This window comes from Rhinoderma darwinii, chromosome 4 (genome assembly GCF_050947455.1).
Source record: "Rhinoderma darwinii isolate aRhiDar2 chromosome 4, aRhiDar2.hap1, whole genome shotgun sequence".
In the NCBI taxonomy this organism is placed as follows: Eukaryota; Metazoa; Chordata; class Amphibia; order Anura; family Rhinodermatidae; genus Rhinoderma; species Rhinoderma darwinii.
Genome location: NC_134690.1, coordinates 316350353 through 316374946, shown reverse-complemented (window position 1 = coordinate 316374946; position 24594 = coordinate 316350353). Strand labels below are relative to the sequence as shown.

The 24594-nt window shown below is 45.4% G+C and overlaps 1 protein-coding gene across 2 annotated transcripts in view; it reads left to right on the top strand.

The window, feature by feature from the left end:
- The window catches only part of MRPS5 (mitochondrial ribosomal protein S5), a 225374-nt gene that overhangs the window by 36228 nt on the left and 164552 nt on the right, over window positions 1–24594 (top strand). For both annotated transcript variants that reach the window (XM_075864416.1, XM_075864417.1), the window contains one exon: window positions 2398–2535. In XM_075864416.1, the coding sequence (XP_075720531.1) occupies window positions 2398–2535 (138 nt within the window). The remainder of the gene's footprint in view (window positions 1–2397; window positions 2536–24594) is intronic.

Genomic DNA, 24594 nt, shown 5'->3' with positions numbered 1-24594 from the left:
GTGTTACAATGGCTGTGACACTGTCCTTTCAGATATGGACAGTGTTACAGCAAGAGCGAGGATAGAGGAGAGAGTGTGCGCGAGCACACGCTCTCACTCTTCAGCTTTCAAGATCAGTCTTCTGCCGAACTGGCAAGGGGGCGTGTCACTGCTACGGACAGTGTAACAGCTGTGGAGAGGAGATGCGCGCTCTGCTCCCTTCAGCTCTTGCGAAAAATCAGTCTTGTACTTTGTCTGCAAGGGGGCGTGTCACTGCTACAGAATGTGTAAGAGCTGGGGAGCGCTTGCACTGTTTGTAGCAGTGACACGCCCCCTTGCCAGTTCGGCAGACAAAGTACAAAAATGATCTCTCACAAGAGATGAGAGCGCGTATGCATGCTCTCCCCTCCACAGCTCTTACACTGTCCGTAGCAGTGACACCCCTTGCCAGTTCGGCAGAAGATTGATCTTGAAAGCTGAAGAGTGAGAGCGTGCTCGCGCACACTCTCTCCTCTATCCTCACTTTTGCTGTAACTCTGTCCATATCTGATTGGACAGTGTCACAGCCATAGTAACACGCCCCATTGCCAATACACGCCCCGTTGACCGTTCAGGGGGTTATTTAAATATCGGGCGCCAAATATAACGGCACCGATATCTAAATAATGGAGGAAGGTAGAAAAAAATGTAAAGTGCCCCAGGGTTTGTGCAGCCCTGCCTATTACATGCTGCCATCAGCTGCACATGTATGGGGAGGGGAAATGTTCCCTTTAAAGGCAATGTCCATTTTCGCAACCAATGTATCTAAAATAAGGAAAATTTAGCTAATACTCTTCATTAAAAATATCCTACTCTTTTAGATGTATGGCACCTAAACAGACCACTGTGTCTCCATGGTAACAGACTACAAACAGGCCCTGTGTAGTCTCATACAGCTGTATTACTCCCTTCCATCTGTCCTCTACTTTTTGAGAACCATTTGTATGTTAATTAGCAAGAAATATGGGACGGGTGCATTGCAATGTGCGTGTAATCTTCGAGAAATCCAACAAACGTTTGCAACATTGACTTGCCACTTGATTGTAGCTCCCAAGTTGCATATGCGGATATTTGGATTTATTTAATGAGCAGACAAAATAAGGTATATTAAGATGTGGATCTAACCTAAGGGAAATCTACACTTTTATATTTCGGTTTATCACATTTACAGCAATTTTCTAATAGTTTTATTATCCGAATCTCTCCCTTTCTGACCAGGAGGGATCACAAAATGGAGCATGTTCTCTCTTACCCCAATGGTCCGGCAAAATACAGACTGCCATTTTTCCAGCTATGGGCCATCAAACAAAGTTATCAAAGGGATTATACCAAAACTGACAATTATCCCATTTCCACAGGAGAGGTGATAATTGTCTGATCGCGGGGGGGGCTCCACCACTGGGAACTCCACTGATCATGAGAACGGCAGTCCCGTAACCCCCCCCCCCTGTTCCTCCTCACTACACCCCCTGCAGTGAAAAGGAGCTTAATTGGAGCGGCAATCGAGCATATACCCACCCACTCAGCTGTTTCCGTTTTATCCCATAAACTTTGAAACGGCAGCGCACGTGCTCGACCACCGCTCCATTAAGTGTCTTTCTCACTTCAGTGAGAAGGAATGTGGGGGTTTGAGACCCCCGTTCTGGCGATCCGTGGGGCTCCCAGCGATCAGACAATTATCACCTATCCTATAGATAGGTGATAAATGTCCATTCTGGAAATACCGCTTTAAGGTAGCTTACTTCTTAGTCCCTTTCAGGATGCAACTCTTTTGCTCTAGAGTTTTGCATGACGACAACCTACTCCTGTCCTTTGATCTGGCAGTTTAGCCCAGTCATATGGACATCATATTGTTTTCAAATCCTCAACCACATCACTGTCTACATACTGACTTACTGGAATGGTTTATGCTTTTATGTTTCCTTAGGCATCTGTGGCTAATTGGAAACTATATTTGTTCTGGAGCCCAAAAAAAGAACTAACAATATTTTGCAACCTAAGGCCCCATGCACACGACCATAAAAATCGCCCATAATTACGGGCCCAATTCTTTCTATGGCCGACAGACACCTTCCCGTATATTTATATTTAGATGTCTGTGCTGTAGAAACTTGCCGAAAAAAATAGGACATGTTCGTGCCTATAATTACAGGTCGTAATTACGGGCTTGGTCGTATACATGGAGCCTTAGTGTACAGAATAACTGCATCAATATTTTAAAATGTACTTCAACTGTCATCTTTTCATAAAATGGTCATTATTCATTAGATTTTTCGCTAGTCTCTAAGAACACATACTGTTCTTATGTTATACTGTAAATGTATTAATGTTTAAAACCCTATATAAATTTGGATTTTTATTTTTTTTATGAATCCACAGGTGGCATCACCGTACCAGAGGTAAGGAGCAGCTGCCAATTAAACATATTTGCATTTACCCAAGAGCCATGTTACCAATCTGCAATTCACAGCAGCACTATTCAGCAAGCAAGAATGTCAAGCAGCTTCTTCAGCAGATGTGAGTTGTCATGTTTTCTTTACATCCTTAAAGGGGTCGGCCAGGGGAAAAATATTTTCTAAAGTGTCCCCCAGCCTTGGTTTGCCTTCTCTAAAACCCCCTACATACTTTCTAACCAGTTTCTGTTTGATCTCAATCGTCGCTGCTGCACTTTCTGTTTTTTTACATCCCTTGCTTCTGGTCCTGGCTGTCTTCTATCTTTTAACCCACCATACCCATGATCCCTTGCTGCATCTGAGGAGACAGCTTACATCCGTCCTTCCTCCCTCAACAGCATCTCGGCTATTTGCATACTGCCACGCCCCTCTATGTTCAGAGGATCATTCCCTCCTCTAATTAGTCACCCAGCTCTCTGCACACACCCAGTAATATTCACACAGGGATGATCGGGTTTATACACAGGGATGTTGGGGTTAAAAACACAGATGATGTAATACACAGGGATGATATAACTCCATCATACCTATATACAACCTGTATGTAACCCTCATCATCCCTGTGTATTACCCCCGTCATCCCTGTGTATAACTCCATTATATAACCCCCGTCATCCCTGTGTATTATACCCCATTATCCCTGTGTATTATACCCCATTATCCCCGTGTATTACCCCCAACATCCTATACAGGGATGAAGGCGGTTATACACAGTGATGATGGGGGTTATATACAGTGTTGATAGGAGTAATACACAGGGATGATGGAGGGGTTATACACAGGGATGATGGAGGGGTTATACACCGGGATGATGGGAGTAATACACAGGGACGATGGGAGTTATAAACAGGGATGATGGCCCCATCATTCCTGTATATAACCCCCATCATCCCTGTATTTATATAGCCCCCATTATCCCTCATATTTATATAACCCTTGCAATAACTGTATATACCATCAGGGGGGGTGCCGCTGCTGGGGAGGGGGGGGGGTAAGGGCAATGAGAAGAGACGAGCAGGCAGTGCGGGAAATCCGGGATAGGAGGTGAAGGGGGATATGTACAAGCAGAGATGACGTTCCGTGTCCATACACCGTCTGAGACTGTGAGCACTGATTGGCTATGTAGGGACACATCCTAAACTGGTAACACCCAGTTGTAAATTTATTCATAAATTTGTTGGTGGGATAACAGAACAAAGGTACAATGCAGAGTTCTAAGAAAAGATGCCTCAGAATCGTCGTTTTATGGGGGAAAACGAAGTATTTACTAAAACAGACATGTCAATAGAGCTGACAATATATAGCTCTTTAAATTAAGGAAAATAAAAAAAAATCTATATATTTTTTTAACGTTTGGGTTGGGTGAGGCCACAAGGGTCCAAAACTGCTTACAGTATATCCTTATCGCTTTCCACAGCCTTTAATATTTTTCTAAGCATGTTTAACTCCCCTTCTCTTTTTGGAGAATTCATAATTGTACAGGTGAAATTTCCAATCTTTTCTTGCTGGCTCATTGCCTACACAGATTTTGGTCTGACTTTTTTTTTTATTCTGGAAAGTAGTCTACATCAGGCGCCGTACCTAATCTGAGGAAGTTTACATTCACAGCAGCGTTTTTCTCGACGTTATTCTATTCCCTTGTTTTTACAGAAAAACACACACAAACCTTTCTGTTAAGGGCTTTTTCTGATGGCAAACAGGTTAAATGGGCACTGTCTTTTCAGCGAAATTTGCATAAATTAACAGTACAGGCGATTTTATAAGTAACTTTGTAATATATATTATCAGAGTAACAAGCCTCTTTCTGCTTCTATCTGGCTGTTTTCCTTCCACCCTCCCTCTGTTAAATTGACTTTCACTGAAAATTCAGCTATATCCGTCTCGAGTTGGACTGCAGCTCAGATGTATCTAATATGGGAGCCTATAGACAGGGGAGGGGGAAGAATGAGCATGAAGGAGATAACAGCAGAACAGACAGGCATAGAAACTTTCTATTGCAACCAAAGCATTTTATTCATCCACACAAGAAACAGATACCCCTTGAGGAAGCGGATATCGCGAAATGCGCGTCTGGGTCTATACACAGACTCCCAGTCTACCAGAGATCACTGTTATGGGTAAGAGTATCTGAACTACCAATGTTAGGAAAACTTCTGCTGTAGAAACTACTCTTTGGACATTTATGTCCTTAACTATAATAGTCTACACATAGATAACTAGCGTTACTTATGATAATATATTGCCCTTTTCAGATGCCCTCAACACAGGGACTATAATATATTACATACATGGTTAACCTGGCTTTTCTGTGTCTACATTATATAGTCTCTCCAATCATGTACCTTTTTAATATGTTTGTTCCTATATATATTTAATAAAATGTGTTATTCGTTTTGATATATATCTGGCTCTATACTCCGTTTCTTGTGTGTATATATATCTATTATGGAGTTGCCTTTGCACTATACAAGGGAGGTTGTTCCAGAGGGACATTACCTAGCCCATAGCTGTCTTTGCATTAGGAGGTTATTAATTATAACTTTATTCACATCAGTACAGGTCAGTACTTCTCTATTTATATGCTGCATGATCCTGCGGTGATTTCTGAGTGAGAGAGTAACTTATGGAGCAGATTCTCCTCTTCTTACTGTGTGTAGTGTATGGCTACTAGCCTCTGCCTCCCAGCTCAGAGAGAAATGCAAACTACAGATCTAGCATGCAAAGGGAAAAACTGCTAAATCGTGCAAAATCCAAGTCCTATAATGGCCAGAAATAGTGCTACTCCTCATGTACACACATGGTAGCTTATCCCGAAAAGTCAAACAAAACCGGTATTCCTTTAACCCCTTAATGACCAGGCCTGAAAAGGTCTTAATGACCAGCTACATTTTACAGTTTTTACCTCTCTGCATTTCAGCAGCCATAACTTATTTTTTTATTTTTTTCATTGACGTGGCTGTATGAGGCCATGTTTTATGTGGGAGATATTGAATTTTTTTTTAATAGTTTGGAGGTAGAATTTATTTTTCACTGCGTGAATAAAAGAAGTGATTCTCTGCATCGTTTTTCATTCGATTAATTCTTCAGGTTATTACGGTCGTTTATATACCAAATATGTGTAGGTTTTTTGTTTTTATTTAGAGTAGGGGCAAGAAAATAGATTTTAAGCCAAATCTTTTCTTTTCTTTTTTTTTTTTTTTTAATCCCATTAAGGGATAACTTTATTTTTTACTTGTAATGTATTAGCATACTCCTGTATGCTAATACATCATACTGTGTCACTATGACACAGGCTGCTGTTAGGACAGCACATAGTGTGCCCGAACAGCAGGCAAACGGAACAAACAGCCCTGGGGTCCTTTGGAGGTCCACAAGGCTGACTGCAGAGGGATTCCCCGGTGTTTGATCACGTCACTGGGTTTCTGATGACGAGATCAAAACAGGTAGTTCCCTTTGATCTTGCCGCAGTCACGGACCGCGATGATCAAAGGGTTAAACAGCTGTGGTCCGAATGTTTTCAGACCCCAGCTGTATGTAGCAGGCTGCTCTGAGATCAGGAGCTGTAAGTTACAGTTCCTGCTTAAAGGATGAGCGCTCACAGGATGACAAAAGACGTCGCTGTAGACAGAGGACGTGCACCGCCTGCTGTCAAAAAACGGTGGCCGGTTAAGCTTCAATGGCATCCATTAAAATATTTTTTTCCACCATTAGGCTGGGTTCACACGACCTATTTTCAGACGTAAACGAGGCGTATTATGCCTCGTTTTACGTCTGAAAATAAGGCTACAATACGTCGGCAAACATCTGCCCATTCATTTGAATGGGTTTGCCGACGTACTGTGCAGACAACCTGTCATTTACGCGTCGTCGTTTGACATCTGTCAAACGACGACGCGTAAAAATACAGCCTCGTCAAAAGAAGTGCAGGACACTTCTTTCAGACGTAATTTGAGCCGTTCTTCATTGAACTCTATGAAGCACAGCTCAAAATTTACGGCTGTCAGAGAAGCCTCGCAAAATGCAAGGAGGAGCAATTACGTCTGAAACGAGGCAGCTGTTTTCTCCTGAAAACAGTCTGTCATTTCAGGCGTAAAAGCCTGCTACCGTGTGCACATACCCTTAGAAGTAATGACTCCCACTGATCTCCAGAATGAAGTGGTTACAGCAGTAGTTACCGTATTTTCCGGACTATAAGATGCAGTTTTTAGCAAGAATAAATCTTGCTAAAGAAGTCCCTTTCTTCTTCTAGTCGGCAGCCAAGGGACCCGGCTGCGCCAGAACCCCTGCCGCTTCCTTTATTAACCCATTCCCGACCATGATGTGCCGGAACTCCATTTAGTGGATACAAAAATGAAGAATGAGGGTATTTTGGGTGTAAAGACCTTGAAAATCTCACCTAACCTTTTGTATGTCCTTCCCATGTTCCCTTTGACTTCGTATACAGTAGTTCTGCCCTTGCCTGTAAGGATCTGTTCACAGTCGACTGCGCTATTGATTCCGTCAAAACAATGGAACCCTGTCACAAAGGTGACCCACAAACCATTATTAACGTTTCCGCCACCATTGAGATCAATGGTGAGGGAAACTGAAGCTAGGGTTCCGTTTGCCTTTCCGTTGAGGGGTTAACCTGACTAAAACCTCAGACGGAACCCCCTCAATGGAAGGGCAACGCTGATGTGAACAGGCCCTAATACAGTATATGGTGCAGCACAATTACCTTTTGTTCATGTCTAATGGTTTTATTGTTATAATGTGGTATAATATGGTATCCGTTTACCACTCTGCTCTTATGTCCTTCTTTTTTTTTTCCTCGTGAAAGCAGAGAGATAAAACACCTCTTTTTGTAGACATTCTGCCAAATATGACTTGGCACATTGTTACTGCTACTTTCTTTATCTTGAAGGTTTGCAGCCTGGATTACATGCACACGACCGTAAAAACACGACCCGCAATAACGGGCTCATATACTTCAGTTAGCCACGGATACCTTCCCGTTTTCTCACGGGAAGGTGCCCGTGCCGTTAAAAAAAATAGAACATCTTCTAGTTTTCTATTTTACAGGCCGTGCTGCTGTACTTTATAATGGCAGCACGGCTCGCAAAAGCGGCCGGCCGCCCGTGCCCGGCCGTGCTCGTAATTACGAGTCGTAATTACGAGCACGGTCGTGTTGTCTTTTTGATAGGAAGACCAGGAAAAAAAAAAGCTGTGGTGACTAGTTGAACATGTCGCATCAGTTTTACGTAGAAAATGGGTGTCCCCTCAAGAAATCGCTGTGCTCCTTTTTTTTTTTTTTCTTTCCCCTGGTGAAATATACGCTGCCCTTTTTATTCTTTTAAGTGCAAAGCAGCCGCACCATAATCTCCCTTCATTGCTGTTCAGCTTTTTCTACGATTACTACATCAACCTGTTTGACAGATTACTTTGCCTTTTTGTCTTTTTATTGAGTGCACAATAACCAATAATATGCGAGACCTAATGTTCAGTTCCCTGTGAGCTGGTACATTGCTGCCCCTTAGTGGATACATTAAACATATTCAATGTGAGAATCGGGAATCTCTGTGTGCTAAACCCTTTTCAAGCGCTAGGTTTCAACTAGATCAATATCCTACTACACATGACCTGGTACAATAAGTGAGAATGCTTTAACTCTTGAGGACATGTGTGTAATTGGGTTAATAACTGCGCCATAGATTGCTATCAGAGGGTAGGTATGAATAGAACCTACTCAGATTGGGTTACAGCTACCAGTGGCTTACCACAGGGGTCAGTATTGGGTCCTCTTCTCAATATGTTAATCGAAGACCTTGTAGAGGGTTTACGATGTTAAATGTCAGCTCTGTAAAGTAACCCGCAGAAAAAGAATGAATTATATTACAGTAGGATTTGGAGAAGTGACAAATGAAGTTAAATGTAAGGTTATGCATTTGAAGCAAGAATTTTTGGCCAGTCATATAGCAGACGTTGCAAGGGAAATATATCGTTGCATTGACGTAAATATGCCATAATAGAGCATCTGGAAAGGGATGGTCTCTAAGATAACCCCTTTAATGGGAATCTGTCAGCAGTTTACAGGATGATTATTCAAGTTCCCCTCCCATCTTCTCTGGCTGACGACTCTAGCGGTCTCCTGATTGGACGCTGGACCCGTCACTCAGAGCAGAGCCTGGCACTTTCAGCTGTGGTGCCAGGGCTTTAAACGTAGATTTCTTGGTCATGTAACTTGCTTAAAACTCCTTATTTTTTTCTAAACTAAACTCCAAATCCCCTGCTTAGACAGAGTTAGGGCTCATTCAGACGAACGTGAATAACGTCCGTGTCCTGCTCATGGAAATCAAGCGCAGCACACGGACCCATTGATTTCAATGGGGCAGTTCACACATGCAGGAGTTTTCACGCAGCGAGACTCCGTTGCGTGAAACTCACTGCATGTCCTATATTGGTGCTGTAAAGGATCTGCCAGACACAGCTTCTGTGTCGACGCCCGTGGCTAATCAATCTGCACTTGCTCCTATGTCTGAGACACTGACTCCATCTTCCACCACTCAGGATGTCCGGCTTCGGAGTGGGAGAGCCAATCACAGGCCCATATACCTAGTCTACCCTGGTCCCTGACACAACTATGGACCCCCTTGAGACCCTGGCTCAGCAAATGCAGGGCCTCTCCCTACAGGTCCAAGCCCTGGCTCAGAGGGACAACCAGCATGATGCTACCCTGGTAGTGCCCCCCACCTCACCTCTTGAACCCCACCTCAAGTTGCCTGACCGGTTCTCAGGGGACCGGAAGACTTTTTTCTCCTTTTTGCCTCCAGGTATAATAATTTCCTCTATTGATTCTGATTTAGTCTCTGAAAATGCGGCTGATCAAGGTTCAGCTCCCGGGAACCTTCCTGAGAACAAGCTGTTTGTTCCCCTGCAATTCCGGCTAAGGGTACTTAGTGCAGAGTCATGATTTTCCCTATCTGGCCATCCAGGCATCCTGGGTACCAAGCACCTCATTGCCAGAAACTACTGGTGGGCTGGGTTGCTTAAAGACGTTAAGGTCTACGTCGCCGCTTGTGAGGTTTGTGCTAGGTCCAAGACTCCCAGGTCCCGACCAGCGGGCTTACTATGTTCTTTGCCCATTCCCCAGAGACCTCGGACCCATATCTCCATGGATTTTATCACCGATTTGCCTCCATCTCAAGGCAATTTGGTGGTGTAGGTTGTAGTAGACCGCTTCAGTAGGATGTGCCACTTTGTGGCCCTCAAGAAACTACCCAATGCTAAGACGTTAGCTACCTTGTTTGTCAAACACATCCTGCGTCTCCATGGGGTTCCTGTCAATATTGTTTCTGACAGAGGGGTACAATTTGTTTCATTGTTTTGGAGAGCCTTCTGTAAAAAGTTGGAGATTGATTTGTCCTTCTCCTCGGCTTTCCATCCTGAAACTAATGGCCAAACTGAGAGGACTAATCCGTCTCTAGAACAATATTTAAGGTGTTTTATCTCTGACTGTCAACATGATTGGGTCTCATTCATTCCCCTTGCCGAATTTTCCCTTAATAACCGGGTCAGTAACTTGTCAGGGGTCTCCCCCTTTTTCTGTAATTTTGGGTTTAATCCACGGTTCTCCTACGTTTCACCTGGTAGTTCCAACAATCCAGAGGTAGATGTCGTTCATCAGGAACTGTGCACCGTCTGGGCCCAGGTTCAGAAGAACCTAGAGGCGTCCCAGAGCATACAAAAGACTCAGGCAGATAGAAGACGTTCTGCTAACCCCTTGTTTGTGGTCGGGGATCTGGTGTGGCTATCTTCTAAAAATTTGCGCCTTAAAGTCCCGTCCAAGAAGTTTGCTCCCCGGTTTATAGGGCCGTACAAGGTAATTGAAGTCCTTAACCCTGTCTCCTTCCGACTGGAGTTGCCCCCGTCTTTTCGAGTACACGACGTGTTTCATGCCTCCCTCCTTAAACGCTGCTCCCCATCCTTGGCTCCCTCGAGGAAACCTCCGGTCCCTGTTCTCACCCCTGAGGGGGTAGAATTCGAGGTGGCCAAGATTGTGGACAGCAGGATGGTCCAAGGCTCCCTCCAGTACCTGGTCCATTGGAGAGGATACGGGCCTGAGGAGAGGACTTGGGTACCCGCCCGGGATGTTCACGCTGGGGTATTGCTCAGGAGGTTCCACCTTCGTTTCCCCCAATAAACCAGGTCCAACTAGAAAGGGTCCGGTGGCCCCTCATAAAAGGGGGGGTACTGTAAAGGATCTGCCAGACACAGCTTCTGTGTCGACACCCGTGGGTAATCAGTCTGCACCTGCTCCTATGTCTGTGAGACTGACTCCATCTTCCACCACTCAGGATGGCAGGCTTTGGAGTGGGAGAGCCTATCACAGCTTGACCAGACGGAGCTAGCTCCCGCCCACTGTCTATTTATACCTGCCTTTCCTGTTCCTCCTTTGCCTGTGATTCTGCTCTACTTGTTTCCTTGCTCTGCTGCTGCTTGAGCTACTGACCCTTTGCTTGTTATTGACCTTGGCTTACTGACCACTCTCCTGCTCAGCGTTTGGTACCTCGTGCACTGCAAGTAGGCAGGGACTGAGTGGCGGGTAGATTAGGGCTCACCTGTCTGTCTCCCTACCCCGCCATTACAGGTGCGTTATCACGCACCTACGCGCCCATTGAAGTCAATAGGTGCATGAAAATTACGCACCATACACTTATGCACATCCGTGTGCGGTGCATGATTTGCGCATCAATGCAATTGAAAATAATAATAAAAAAAGATTCACGCCATTTTTTTACGTGCGTGAATCTGATACGCTAGTGTGAAAGTAGAGTTAAAGGTGGTGACTGCTGTCTGTAATCACCACTAGGGGCAACTGCATGACATTTATACATTGAACTCGAGCACAAAATGTTCTGCACTAAGCTCTCTGTTGGCTGTAGAAAACCATATGTTATTATTTTACAGTAAATGCATCAGAGTTTGAGCTGTGTATCAGAAAAACTTCTCTCCCACCACTATAAAGATACATTGAGAAATTGCTTTGCAGAAAATGTTGGACGGAAAGAAGACGTGGTACTGAAATGTTGACATCCACTTTATTTGGCTGTGGATATTGATAGCCGATTTAGATAGTAATGTCTATGGGGCTGGCATATGCCGCTTTGACGTCTGATGGGAGGAAATGAGCCAGACAGGCTGTGTTTTTTTCCGATTCTTTTGCAACTGCTCTTCCTCCATAAAATTAACACAAATATTTATTCAAGCTCCATGTGTATGTTGATGAGAGAATGACAGGTGTCTATCAAATTGTCTCTTAACTTTTATTTTAAGTGCCTTCTTGTTAGGATTCAGCCATTAAAAAATATATCACTAATTTTGGGGAAATCACACATTTCCACCTCCTGTGGATGCTCAGGATTTTGAATTAAGTCACAAATAGTAAAAATATTCTCAACACATAATGCTCTCTCCTGCAGAAATAAAAGCCCATCCTCCCCTTTTTTTGTTTTACTAACAAACGCTTTTTCAATGGGTTGTCTCACCAAGACAACCAGTCTTGAAATGAATCAGACCCGATCACCTTGAGCCCAGCTCCTGAAACCCCCGATAATAAGTTGCTGCCAGCTGGACACTTCCTCCGTAGGGATGGCTGTCCATGTAGGACATGGCCTGGAATTGTCCTCCACATCAAGAGCAACTGATACTTTCCAGCTCTCCGCTCTGGGTCATAGAGACAGACCACTCTGTATGACCTCTATATACCCAAATAGTACATATGGAAAGAGAATCTCTTAATGACACAATCCCTAAGCAATATAATAAAGATCCCAAGGCAGAATAGAGCAGTCTGCTCATTTCAGTACCTTTTTATGTCAGTGAAGTAATTAAGGTCCTAAAACACAGCCCAATATGGGCTGTGAAAACGAGCACCTATCAATGATACAGCTCGTTGATCGGCGCTCGTTTGCTCCTTTCACAAGGAGCAATGATTGGTTATGTATGGGGATGAGCAATCGTTACTCCGATCGCTCGTCCCCATACGTTTTCTTCATGTCGGCAACAGATCTCCCTGTTTACACAGGGAGATCTGCTGCCGACAACGATAATATTTATTGTTGCATAAACTAGCAGATCAGCCCATGAACAAGCGTTTGCTCATTCTTCGGCTGATCATTGACCTGTTGACACAGGGCAATGATCGGGAACGCCCGTTTGCCCGATCATTGGCTTGTGTAAAGTGGCCTTTACTGTATTTTACTCTTCGAATATGTCTGTATTTAAATTGTATGTTAACTGTTAAGGTACCGAGGTGAGATTTTTATTTTTCTCCTTTGGAAAAAAACAAAACCGTAGCCAAAGCCGTTAATAACTGTCTTGCAAACGCATTTCTTATGTGTAAACAGCATTAGACTCTTGGAAACCCTGCTGTTACAATCTGTTACTTGAAGGCTCTAGCATCTGGAGATATTAGACGAAATTAGTTTTTCAAGTACAAAACAGTCTTTCTTTTTTTAGTTTGCAGTAATAAAATATTTCCTTACTTTTATTTTTATTTTCCTTTTTTTTTTTTTTTGTTTCATTTAACCAATATTGTTAAAACCCAGTACCCATAGCGAAGTTCAAGAAACCTCATCCTGGCTCCTTTGCAGCCTTGTGTAGGTCTTCATACATAAGGATGTGGCATAAATATTTGTTAGCGAAATAACCAACTGATCAAACAGATGCGTTGCCGTAGGAGGCATAACAAACTGAACAAGAAGGCAGCTATAAATGAGTGAACCCGTGTTGAAATGTTAACCTAGTGTTTAATCAGTGGCACATGAAGGCATTGAGTATAAAATTTATCTGCATTAGCGTGCCCATACGTGTAGCGGTTGTGTGCTGCGTGGCAATAAGTGCACAGGGTTTTACTGCGAATTGCCACACTTTTGCAATGTGTTTTTTAGCTGTTCGGCAAGTACAGGTGAAACGCCTAAAACCCTTGCCAAAAAACCGCACAGTTCCCAGCCGCAGAGCACAAATCCCTGTATATACGGGCAGCCTTGGCACCTTTTTACACCACATTTACACACACTCAACAGTAATTACGGCTACACCAGTAGACTGTGCCCACCAAAAGTTCCGGGACATCCTCATAACTTTTGAACGGCTCGAGTTAGAGGGTTGAAATGTGGTGCGATTTAATGGGGTCATAAAATCTACCAGATAACGACAAAAAAATCACCACCACCCCCTTGGGGGCAGCAAGATCTTAAATGGCACGGGGGTCGAGTGGGGCTCATTTAAAAACTCTTTTCAATACGAAAACAATGCCAATCGATTTTGAGATAGGATCTTTCTTCGCTGAGATATTTAACTTTAACTGGTTCCCGAACGCTGGCTGTGTTTTTACGGCCAGCGGTCAGGGTCCTTAAAACCCGAGCCATAGACTTTTTACAGCTCGGGTTTTAACTTGCTGCCCGAGCGATTGGTCAGCTGAATGTCGGGTCTCCGGCTGTCAGTGACTGCCGGGGACCCTGAGGAGAGGATAGAAGTAGCTTTTGTTGCTTCTGTCTTCTCCGATTTCTTTTACACAGCGCTCAATGAACGCTGTGTATAGAAATAGAGGCAGCGGCCACGCCGCTGTCTCTATTCTTCCCGGTGTTCATGTGACTGGTCACCGGGTGCCGTTACTGACAGACTGCTGCTGGATCTTACTATACCCAGCACAGCCCTATTAGTGACAATCGTCACTATTAGAGGGCTGATTTCCCCTGTAACTGGGGCTGCTGTGCAGCTCCAGTTACAGTGGAAAAGCATGGTGTAAAAGAAAAAAAAATATGTAAAGTTGCACGTGAAAAGCAGTCCATGTGTCGGACGGATTTCCTGGCCCCCGACCGCGGTACAACTGAATGAGACTCCCGTCATCATAGACATTTATGATGCTAGGAGACTCTGCCTCCTCACGGAACTGCTGTTTCGTACTGAACAAAACTATACAGTACGGGACAGTAGTTCAGTGGCAGAGACTCCTAGTATCATAAATATCTATGATGCCAGGAGTCCCGTTCACCTGTACCATTGTCGGGCCAACACATGGACCGTTTTTCATGGCCCGAACTCGGTCGTGTGCAAGAGGTGTTAGGAATTCTTCTAGAGTTCTGAAATCCTCCTTTCAGAAAAGCAGATGATTTTCTCAAAAGATATCATACTTTCACTACATGGCATTTTCTTCATTTTGCAACATTATGACCTGGGGCTACTTCCCTTCTCATCCCAACTCATTAGACTAAAAGGTGACGATTCTACAGATGAAGAGCGATTCCCTGAGCTGGTGGCTAGTCAGGAGCAACATACAGCAACAGAATACTCTAGTAATGACACCAGCAGCAGGGGCACGGGAGCCTACACTTCCTAGACTTTGGTTCAGAGCACTTGGAGACCACTCTGAGACAAGCCTCAACAAATCTCCAACAGCTGACATGAATGAACGGGACGGTGTCCGTGGACAATGGAAGGGAATTGGTCCGTAATTGCAAAATTTTATTTTTTTGGTCAGAAAATCCTGTTCCATTTTGTTCTGTAAAACAACTCAATATTTATTGACCAGATTCTTCAGTTTTGAGAAATATCCCACATGTGGCCCTAGTGCGGTAATGGACTGAAGCACCGCCTCTGAAGCAAAGGAGCACCTAGAAGATTTTGAGGTCTCCTTTTTATTAAGCACCATGTCCGGTTTGAAACTGGTCGCATGCATGCATGGAAAAAGGTACACCACACAGACAAGTTGGTATACGTCCTTCCTCAGTCAAATAGGAAGTGAACTGAACTTTTTTTATTGAACAAAAATCTTCTCTGTAGGAAGGTGGGACGTGCTTAAGCCCCATTGGCTCTATTCAGCTGTAAGTTCATCTGTACACTCCTCTTGCATTCCAGGGGCGGTGTCTTCCATAGGTGTGTCCGTCATGCAGACTCCTTTGTGTTCCATAGATCCAATCTCTTTGTGAAATACACTGATATATATATGTAAGGATAATATTTTTGCAAACAATATACATGGTAATGATCCCTGACAGTCCCCCCTAAAAATATTATTAATCTATTCCTGAGTCTTGCCTAGCAACCTACTACTGACCACTCGAACCAGGCGGGTAGGGGTTTTGGATTTCTTCACCAGCTTGAGACAAGCTACTCCTTATGAGTAACCCCCCTTTGTACCTGAACTTCCAAGGTTTCGGAGTGGTCCTAACTGTCCCTATTCTCCTCAGTATACAGGATGGTTGTCTTTAAAGGGACTGTCGGTGTCACCTCGTCTATTTGTGTAAACATAGTGGGCACAGTCTGTTCTACAGCTTTCGTCATCATTTTCCTGATACAAGGGAAAACACAGCACACAAGGAGAGAGAATAGTATTAAAAAGACCACTATCACTACTCCTATTTGTGCTAATATTTTCTGCCATCCAGTCATCCATGATAAATACTGGTCCCATTGGTCGGTAATACCGGAGTTCCTTTTCAACTCCTGAGATAAGCTCTCCAACTTATGTATGGCCATTGTGATTTTCCCTTTGGGCCCGGTGTTGTCGGGGATATACGTACAACAGGTTGTCCCTATCATTCGGCATACCCCACCTTTTTCAGCCAATGTCATATCAAGAGCCATTCTATTCTGGAATGTCATAGTTGAGGTGGGCCCTAGTTGGTCGGCTAACCCTTGTAAAGCATCTCGGGTATAATTTACAAACCGCTGCTGGTTATAATATATATAATTAATCCAGTCTACATTTTTATTAACGGTAATAATTGGGATAAGAGACTCAAATCCTGCCTTCACCTGATCTCTGGCCTTGAACTCGTCTGGAACCCCCCTCGGGACACCAATCGTATCTATATACACATGTGGATCGAAGCTTCCCCTTGGGGATGCTTCCCTCTTTCTGCGGTGGTAAGATCCCTTTAATGGTTCTTCATCTGAACCTTCGCCAAGTATGTGGAAAGGCATAATTGCTTTAGCCAATGCGCACACTCCTTTCCATTGCCCCTCAAGTCTGGTTCTGATTTTCATATCCCCACATATCCAGTATATATCGCCCAAAAACTGCACCTGATTCTGAGTGATAGATGCATTTAATGAGCTGTACTTTGAACAGTACCCTTCCGGGAAAAGTTCCCTAGGAACCGGCCATTCCCTTCTGTATTGGTGTAACATGTGTAGTTGCCTTTGTAAATGGTATGTCCCTGGGCTTGTTTGGGTGTCGTGGTGACTATGGGGTATTCCTTTTTCCAGGACTCGCATACTTTGTGGTCTAATGTTATATTGGTGTATAGGCTTAGGAAACATTCTTAAGCATTGTCAGGAATATTAAGTGGTACTATCCCCAGGTGTGGCCTGGGCTCCTGCACACACATAGCAGTTGGACTTATTCACTTTCCGTGTCGTGTATTGTACCCACTCTAACCAGACATTATTGTCCCCAAAACCGGTTTCTACGGCCATAGTGTCTTCCAATCCTGGGTCAGCCATGGCCATCATATTTTTATGCATCTGTATTTGGGATAGCAACACTTTTATCAGTCTCTCGGGTTTCAACTTTCTCCATTCTCGGGAGTCTACCATATCTTTTAGTTTGAATTTTCCCATTTCTCTGTTTACTCCCCCATAGGTCCCTAATATGTATGTGTCTTGGTCTGTTTTACTAGGGTTTTCTATGGTGAGGATCAAGCCTAATCCTGACAGACCACATGCCTTCCTTGATAGCGTCATTCTAGTTAGAAGTGACTTTCCATTAATGTCTTTCTTCTCTAAGGCACTCTGTGGGCGATATCCCCAATGGTCCCCCGTGTTCCAGCCCACCGGCCCCCAGGACGTACAACGATTGCCGTAATAATTGTCTGTTACGCATATATATTGAGTGCCTCGATCACACAGGTAATAAGCATTCCAATATCCGCATGTTTTTTTGATACAACCATGTTAGTTTTTGAAGGATGTTACAGACTCAAACTGGTATGTAGCTATATGTGTACCAGAAGAATTATACCAAAAGGTTGTCACCCCATCAGCCTGGGAGATTGCTACATATCCCCCCTCAACACTCTGTGCAATAACACGAAAAAGGATAAGGATGTACATGGTGACAGTCATTCTTTGGAAGAGACCCTCTTGCAGTGCGAGGCGTGTATCCATGTCGGCCTTCCTTCCAGCTTAACTGCAGTGGGCGAGATCAGGAGGACCTGGTATGGACCCTCGAATCTGGCTTCTAAGGCCCCTCTGACGTGTCTTTTCACCAGTACACAGTCTCCTGGTTGTAGCTTGTGCACCCCTGGGACGGAATCTGGATCTGGAATGAAAGAAAACACTGCAGCATGTGTTACTGTCAACTCTTTACTGAGGGAAATGACAAAATTAACAAGACTATCACTTCCTAGACTAAGCTGTTGTGGGTAGTAACATCCCATTCTGGGAGGACCGCCAAAGAGGACTTCATATGGGGTGAGTCCTGTTGGCTGTTTGGGGGTATTTCTAACCGAGTACAAAGCGATGGGCAATACTTCGGGCCATGGCAGGGACAGTTCTTTAGTGGCTTTAAGAATTTTACTTTTCAGAGCACCATTCATCCTTTCCACTTTGCCACTGCTTTGAGGGTGGTACGGGGTGTGTAGTCCGAGATCTGCACCCACCATTTTCCAAATGTCTCTGGTCACATCTGCAATAAATGCTGGTCCCTGATCACTTTCTATGACTTCAGGGATACCGAATCTGCAGACTAACTCTGTCAGCAGTCGTTTCACTGTGGTTCTTGCTGTCATGTTGGACACTGGGTAAGCTTCAGGCCATCCTGAGAACATGTCCACCACCACCAGGACATATTCATACCTTCCACTCTTTGGTAATTGCATATGGTCTATCTGCATCCTTTGAAACGGGTACACTGGTCTTGCCAAGTGTTTCTTTGGAGTGGGTTCAGTTCTTCCTGTATTGCAGATTTCACAGCTTTGGGTGTATTGCTTAGCTGGTATGGAAATTCCGGGTGCTACGTATAGTTTGTTTATGGCAGCAATCATCTGATTCTTCCCTCTGTGTACTATTCCGTGGGCCCATTGTACTGTAGATGGGTAAAGTGCTCTGGGTAGACCTATTCTGTTCCCTTTTCTCCAGAGTTCATCCTGCAACGATTGTATCGCCCCTGTTCTGAGCCATTCTTCTCTCTCGTGGGTCGGGGGTTGTTTTTGGAATTCCTGGAGGGTCTTGACTTGTGGATTATCCATTTTTCTCCCTCTCCTGCTCTTCTTCTTTCCTTTTACCCCTCCTCGTCATTACGTACACACCTGCTTCCTCTATGGCTGCTTGCTTAGCCTCTTGATCCGCAAACTGATTTCCTTGGGCTTCTGCCGTATGGGTTTTCCCATGTGCTTTAACTTTGATTGCTGCCACTTGCAGGGGGAGCTGGAGGGCCTCCAGTAAATTCTCCACCGCCTCTGCATTCTTGATAGGAGATCCGGTGGCTGTCTTGTAGCCCCGCATGGCCCATATCTGACCAAAATCATGCGCCACCCCGAATGCATATCTAGAGTCCGTATAGATATTGACAGTTCGTCCTTCTGCAGGCTTCAGCTAGGGCTATCAGCTCCGCCTCTTGCGCTGATATGTGCGGCGAAAGAGATCCGGCTGTAATGACCTTGGTAGGGTACACCACAACATATCCAGTGTGGAAAGACCCCCATTCATCCGCATATCTGGATCCATCAGTGAAGAGGGTAAGGTCGGCATCGACTATCATCTGTTCAGTCACTGTGGGCAAATGCGATGTTTCATGGTGCATCGCCTGGAGGCATCTGGATCATCATAATCTGTCATGAGCGGGGGGTTAGGAGTGTGAGAAGAAAACCCATCTGTATAATCCCCCCCCCCCCCCCCCTCGAGAGAGAGGAAGCAGTGTGGCTGGATTCAGGAGTGTGCATTGCTGTAGGGTCACATTTTCTGGGAGAAGAAGAGAACATTGGAGTCTCCTATGCCGCTGTGAAGAGAAATGCTTTTGTTGGCTTTGATCAAGGATGGCTTTGAGATCATGTGGAGCCAATATCGTAACTGAATGTCTGATGTTTTATCCATCAATTCCTTGGCAGCCAGCACAGCTTTAAGATATACACGGGCCGCTTGTGAGACAGAGTCCAGTTTACAAGAGTAATATCCAATGGGACGGTGTTTCCCGCCATGGTGTTGGGTTAACACTCCGGATGCATGGCCGTGGTATTCTGACACAGAGGAAAAATGGTCGTTGATAGTCGGGGATGCCAAGGGCTGGCGCGGAGACATCAGTTCTTTGAGTCTTTGTACCGCATCCACGGCTTTCACAGGTAGATATGGATTCCATACTACATCCTTCAAGGCATCATACAGTGGTTGCATAAGGGAGGAAGCATTGGGAATCCACTGTCTACAGTAGGTGACCATACCCAGGAACGCTTGGAGTGGTTTCACTCACCTTGCGAGGGGAATATCTCGAATAGCAAACTTCCAGTCTTCAGTAAGGTGTTTCACCCCCTGGGAAATGCAGTGTCCTAGGAAAACAACTTTGGTGGCACACCACTGGAGCTTCTTCAGAGAGACCTTACAATTAATTTTCACAAGAAACTGGAGCAGGCGTAGAGAGAAATGATGACTTGTGTGTTTGTCCGGACAACAAAGGAGTAGGTCATCCAAGTATTGGAGAAGTGTGGCTTCAGGGTGAGTTCGTATCCAAGGATCCAGGCACATGGAGAGGGCCTGAGAAAAGTGATTGGGTGAGTTCTGTGCTCCTTGTGGCATAACTGTCCAAGTGTACTGAGCTCCCCTGTAGGTGAACGCAAAAAGATACTGACAATCAGGATGTAGAGGGACACTGAAGAAAGCATTGGCCAAATCAATAACCGTGATGTATGTAGATTCGGGCGTAATGTTACTCAGCAGAGTATGCGGGTTGGGGACCACTGGAGTTTCTAGTACCGTGGCAGCAATAACTGCTCTCAGATCCTGGACCATGCGAAATTTATCGGGCTCTCCTTTCTGAGTTTTCTTCTTCACAGGGAAGAGGGGTGTATTGGCTGGAGATATGCAGTGGATAAGGGCTCCATTCCGTAGTAGTCCCTGAAACTAGGCTCCTAAGGAAGCTTCTTGTGTAGCCTTCAAAGGATATTGGGGGAGCCGTGGTATGTGCACACCTTCTTTGAGGAACACTTGAACAGGTGGAACGGGTAATTTCCCTATATCTTCCGGGCCTGTGGACCACAAAGAATCGGGGATCTGATTGTAGAAATAGTCCGGAATGGGGGAGGGAGGGGGTTGGTGTAGAAGCAAGGGGATAGCCCTGATTTGACAGGTCTCTTCCTGGGACAGAGGAGTGTCCAAATCAAGGTACATTCCAGAGTCTTCGTAGTGGATAATCACGTGAACCCAACAGGTTGAGAGGATAGGTATTGGAAACCACAAATCTGGAGAGAATCTTTTGTTGGGCCCCAACAGGTTTCGGGGTAGGTGAGCCTAGAAGAAGATGGCTTGCCGTCTACACCAACGCAGGAGATCTAATCTTCAGATATGAAACAGTCAGAAGGTAGATCCTTAGACTAATATGACTGACCTGGCTGCACCCGTGTCCACTAGAAAAGGCAAAGAGTGGCCTCCCTCCAGGATCCTATCAGAAGAAATAGGTCCAGACTGTGCAGTAACAGAGGCCATGGTGGGCACGGGCTTGCCGGTTCCCTATGGTCGGTAATCGCCTTGAGGTCGTGGATCGGGCCCATTGCCCAGACGAGGCTTGGAGTTTCGCTTGAAGTGTCCTGGTTCCCCACATCTATAACAGATGAGGACTTCACTGGCCCGTCCGGGACCCAGGGTGTCAGGATATTCCCTTGTAAATCTCGCTTGTACGGGTCTGGGCCCGTAAGATCGTTGAGGAGGACGGTAAGCCTGTTGCGGGTACAGAGGGGGGCGTCGCTCTGCTGGTCCGGCATACATAATTGTATTGATATCCTGGCACTCGGCTACCTTTGTAGACTCCTGTGTGGTGGGGGCTGGTTGTTTTTCAATAGCTTTGGCTATGAGGAGGACCTTCCTGGGATCCATGTCAACATATTCCGGCCTTCCCTCCACCAACTTCTTCTTGATATGCTCCTTGAGACCATTAACAAAGGAGGTCACAGCCAACACCTGTTGCATTTTGACTTTAACATCAAACCCCTGGTCTTGGAAAAGGGATTGTATCCGGGCATAGAACTTCTCCACTGATTCCGTGGTGTCTTGGGTGCAGTCTGAAATACTCGTGGAAGATTCCGTTAACCTGTCCCTGGCCCACCCTTGCATTTGGCGGCAAAACATATCTCCTGATTCATAAGTTACCTGATTTGGTACTTGTGTATCATCTAAGGCAGACTGGATTATGGGCCAGAAACTGTCCCCCGCCTTGATGCTAGTGATGAGTTGCAAATCCTTCCATGCTGCTGAGTATGTCTGTTGAATTTGTCTGAGTCTCCTGTAGAACGGCATAGGATTCTTGTCCGGGTCCGGGAGTTGGCTCACAATCTGGTTCACTTGCGTCGGATTGAAGGCCACATATTTGTTGGGTGCGTCACCTTGGGACGTGGTCGTGGGTGGGTCAGGGACTGGAGGAGAGCCAGGGATGGCGGAGGAAGCGGCTGTGGTAATCCCGATCTCCCAAGGCAGTGCCGCATCGGGGAGTACCACGGTGGGTGTGGATATGGGAACTAGAGGTAAGGCTGTAGGAGGGGGTGGGTAGGCCAGGTAGCAGTTCATCCGGGTCTTCAGGGAACGTCTCCTTAAGTAAAGGTGAGGGGATAACTTGCTTGTACATGTTCTGCATAGCCTGCTTCAGTGCTTGGACAGTAACCTCATCATTGCTAATTAATCTGATTTCCTCCAGAGACAGCACTACTGGGTGATGCCGTATGGCCTGAACAATTGCCTGTGCGCATGCTTGAGGTGGGAAACCGATAATGCATGCACTAATAGCTGGGAGTGCTATGGTTGTGAGGTGTTTATGATTGGCGAAATCCAGAATCCTGTGGACAGTTGTCTGAAGCTGCTGAACACAGTGCTCGTGATTCTCGGCCTCATACACAGGGCCTACTGCATGTACTATCGGGGTGCAGGGGAGATTTCCTGGGCCTGTGGTTGCTAGATCTGTTACTCTAAGTGGGCCCTGTTCCTGAACTATGAGATCGCTGTCACGTTGGATTCCGACACCTCCGGCGTGTACTATTGCTCTGGCCACCCCTCGCATATGGCGGAGCTTACTATTAGCTGGGTTGACAATTGCATCCACTCGCTGGGTGACAATATCACCCATTCCTGCTATCAACAAAGTGTCAGTAGGCCACACCAGTCTTTTTGCTAACGGTTCCCAGTACTGCGGGTGTCCCGCATCAGAGAAAGTATCCCTCTCCTCCACTGGTGGGGACTCCGGTATGTTAAATGTGACACGGCCCGGGATCTGACTGACCGGGAGGGGGAGCGTACGTTCCTCTTTCACAGCATGTAACTCATGCTGGGATTCAGTGTCTTCATCCGGTTCAAGCGGACTCCTTCTCTTTTCCATTTCACATTGAAAGGCCGGGCTATTAAGAAAGTCATCTATGGACGGGAAGCGCCCAGTCATGGCTGGGACAATAGGGAAAAGGGGCACAAAATCTTTCGGGACATAATAGGCACCTTCCGGTGTAAGCACTGGGTATAGTGGTAATGGTGGCTCTATGGTAGCTTCATGTGGAGTAGTAAGATTGTTGCCGGGGGTGGGAACTTCCTGTGACATACTGATGTCAGTTCCGGGTATACTGGGCGTGTCTGTGGGTGCGGAAGGGGTTGGGCTTGGGAAGGCTGATTTGGTTGAGTCGGACGTGACGTCATCGGGGTGAGGGGCGGCCTCTCCCACAGGAAACAAATTGTTCAATTGTAAGGGGGTTTTGCTGGCCACAATAAGGACACACCCAACATGAGGTATGGCTGCCATTATAAGGCGGCGGCTGGTCCTGTGGTGTATAATACATATAACATAATATAATACCTTTCTTATTCCTAGCTTCCTCTTCTGCAAATCCCTCTTTGCTGACAGCTATGGCTGTTCGCTGCCATGCTAAAGCACTTTCCATCAACTTACTATCTTCCAACTTCCCTTTGCTCTCCCGAATTCCTTTTGCCCAATCTCCAGCTTGCAGCCGCCCTCCCCTATGCATTCCGCACACTTCCATCAATTTCTTCATTTTACTCACATACTGCTTCCCTTCGCTTCACCAAATCATACGAATAGGACCGTCCGGGTACTGGTGATCCTGATGATTTGAATATGGACCGTAAACCATCCATTCTAACCTATTCTATATCCTTCACGTAATTTATATAACAATTTTCGGTCTACAACTCTCGAAGTCTAACCGGAAATATTACAATTTTGCAGTCTACAATTTTTTATTAAATCTCGCTGGAATATAACAATCTCCCAGTCTGCAACTCACAGGTCTTGCTAGAAAATTACTCACGACTTATCGTGCCCCTGTATAAAACAGGTTATATTTTCTATCTAGTCCCTAATTACCCAGAGGATGGTTAGTCGGGCGTGACTAATTTCTTACGGGTTCGTAACCACACAGCGGGGATGTCTCCTCTGTCGCCTGAGATAATCCAGCCAACTGACCAGGGTTCTATAGACTACCAAAAGATCGTCCACTAACACAGATAAGACGAAGATTTATAAAATCAACTGTCTTACCGTGTTATAGTGGAGGTGATCAGGCTCCTTCAGTGGGCAGTACTCGGTCGTCTGTTTCACCCTGTGATTGTCGGTTGTCCGGATTCCGAAATCCCCTCGAGTGCAGCCCCACGTTGGGCGCCAAATGACAGGGTAAAACTTCCTTTTTTCCCTGTTATCTCACACCGAATAACCACCTCTGTAAATTGAAAACTGGTCGCATGCATGCATGCATGCATGGAAAAAGGTACACCACACAGACAAGTTGGTATACGTCCTTCCTCCGTCAAATAGGAAGTGAACTGAACTTTTTTATTGAACAAAGAACACAAAGAAATCTTCTCTGTGGGAAGGTGGGACGTGCTTAAGCCCCATTGGCTCTATTCAGCTGTAAGTTCATCTGTACACTCCTCTTGCATTCCA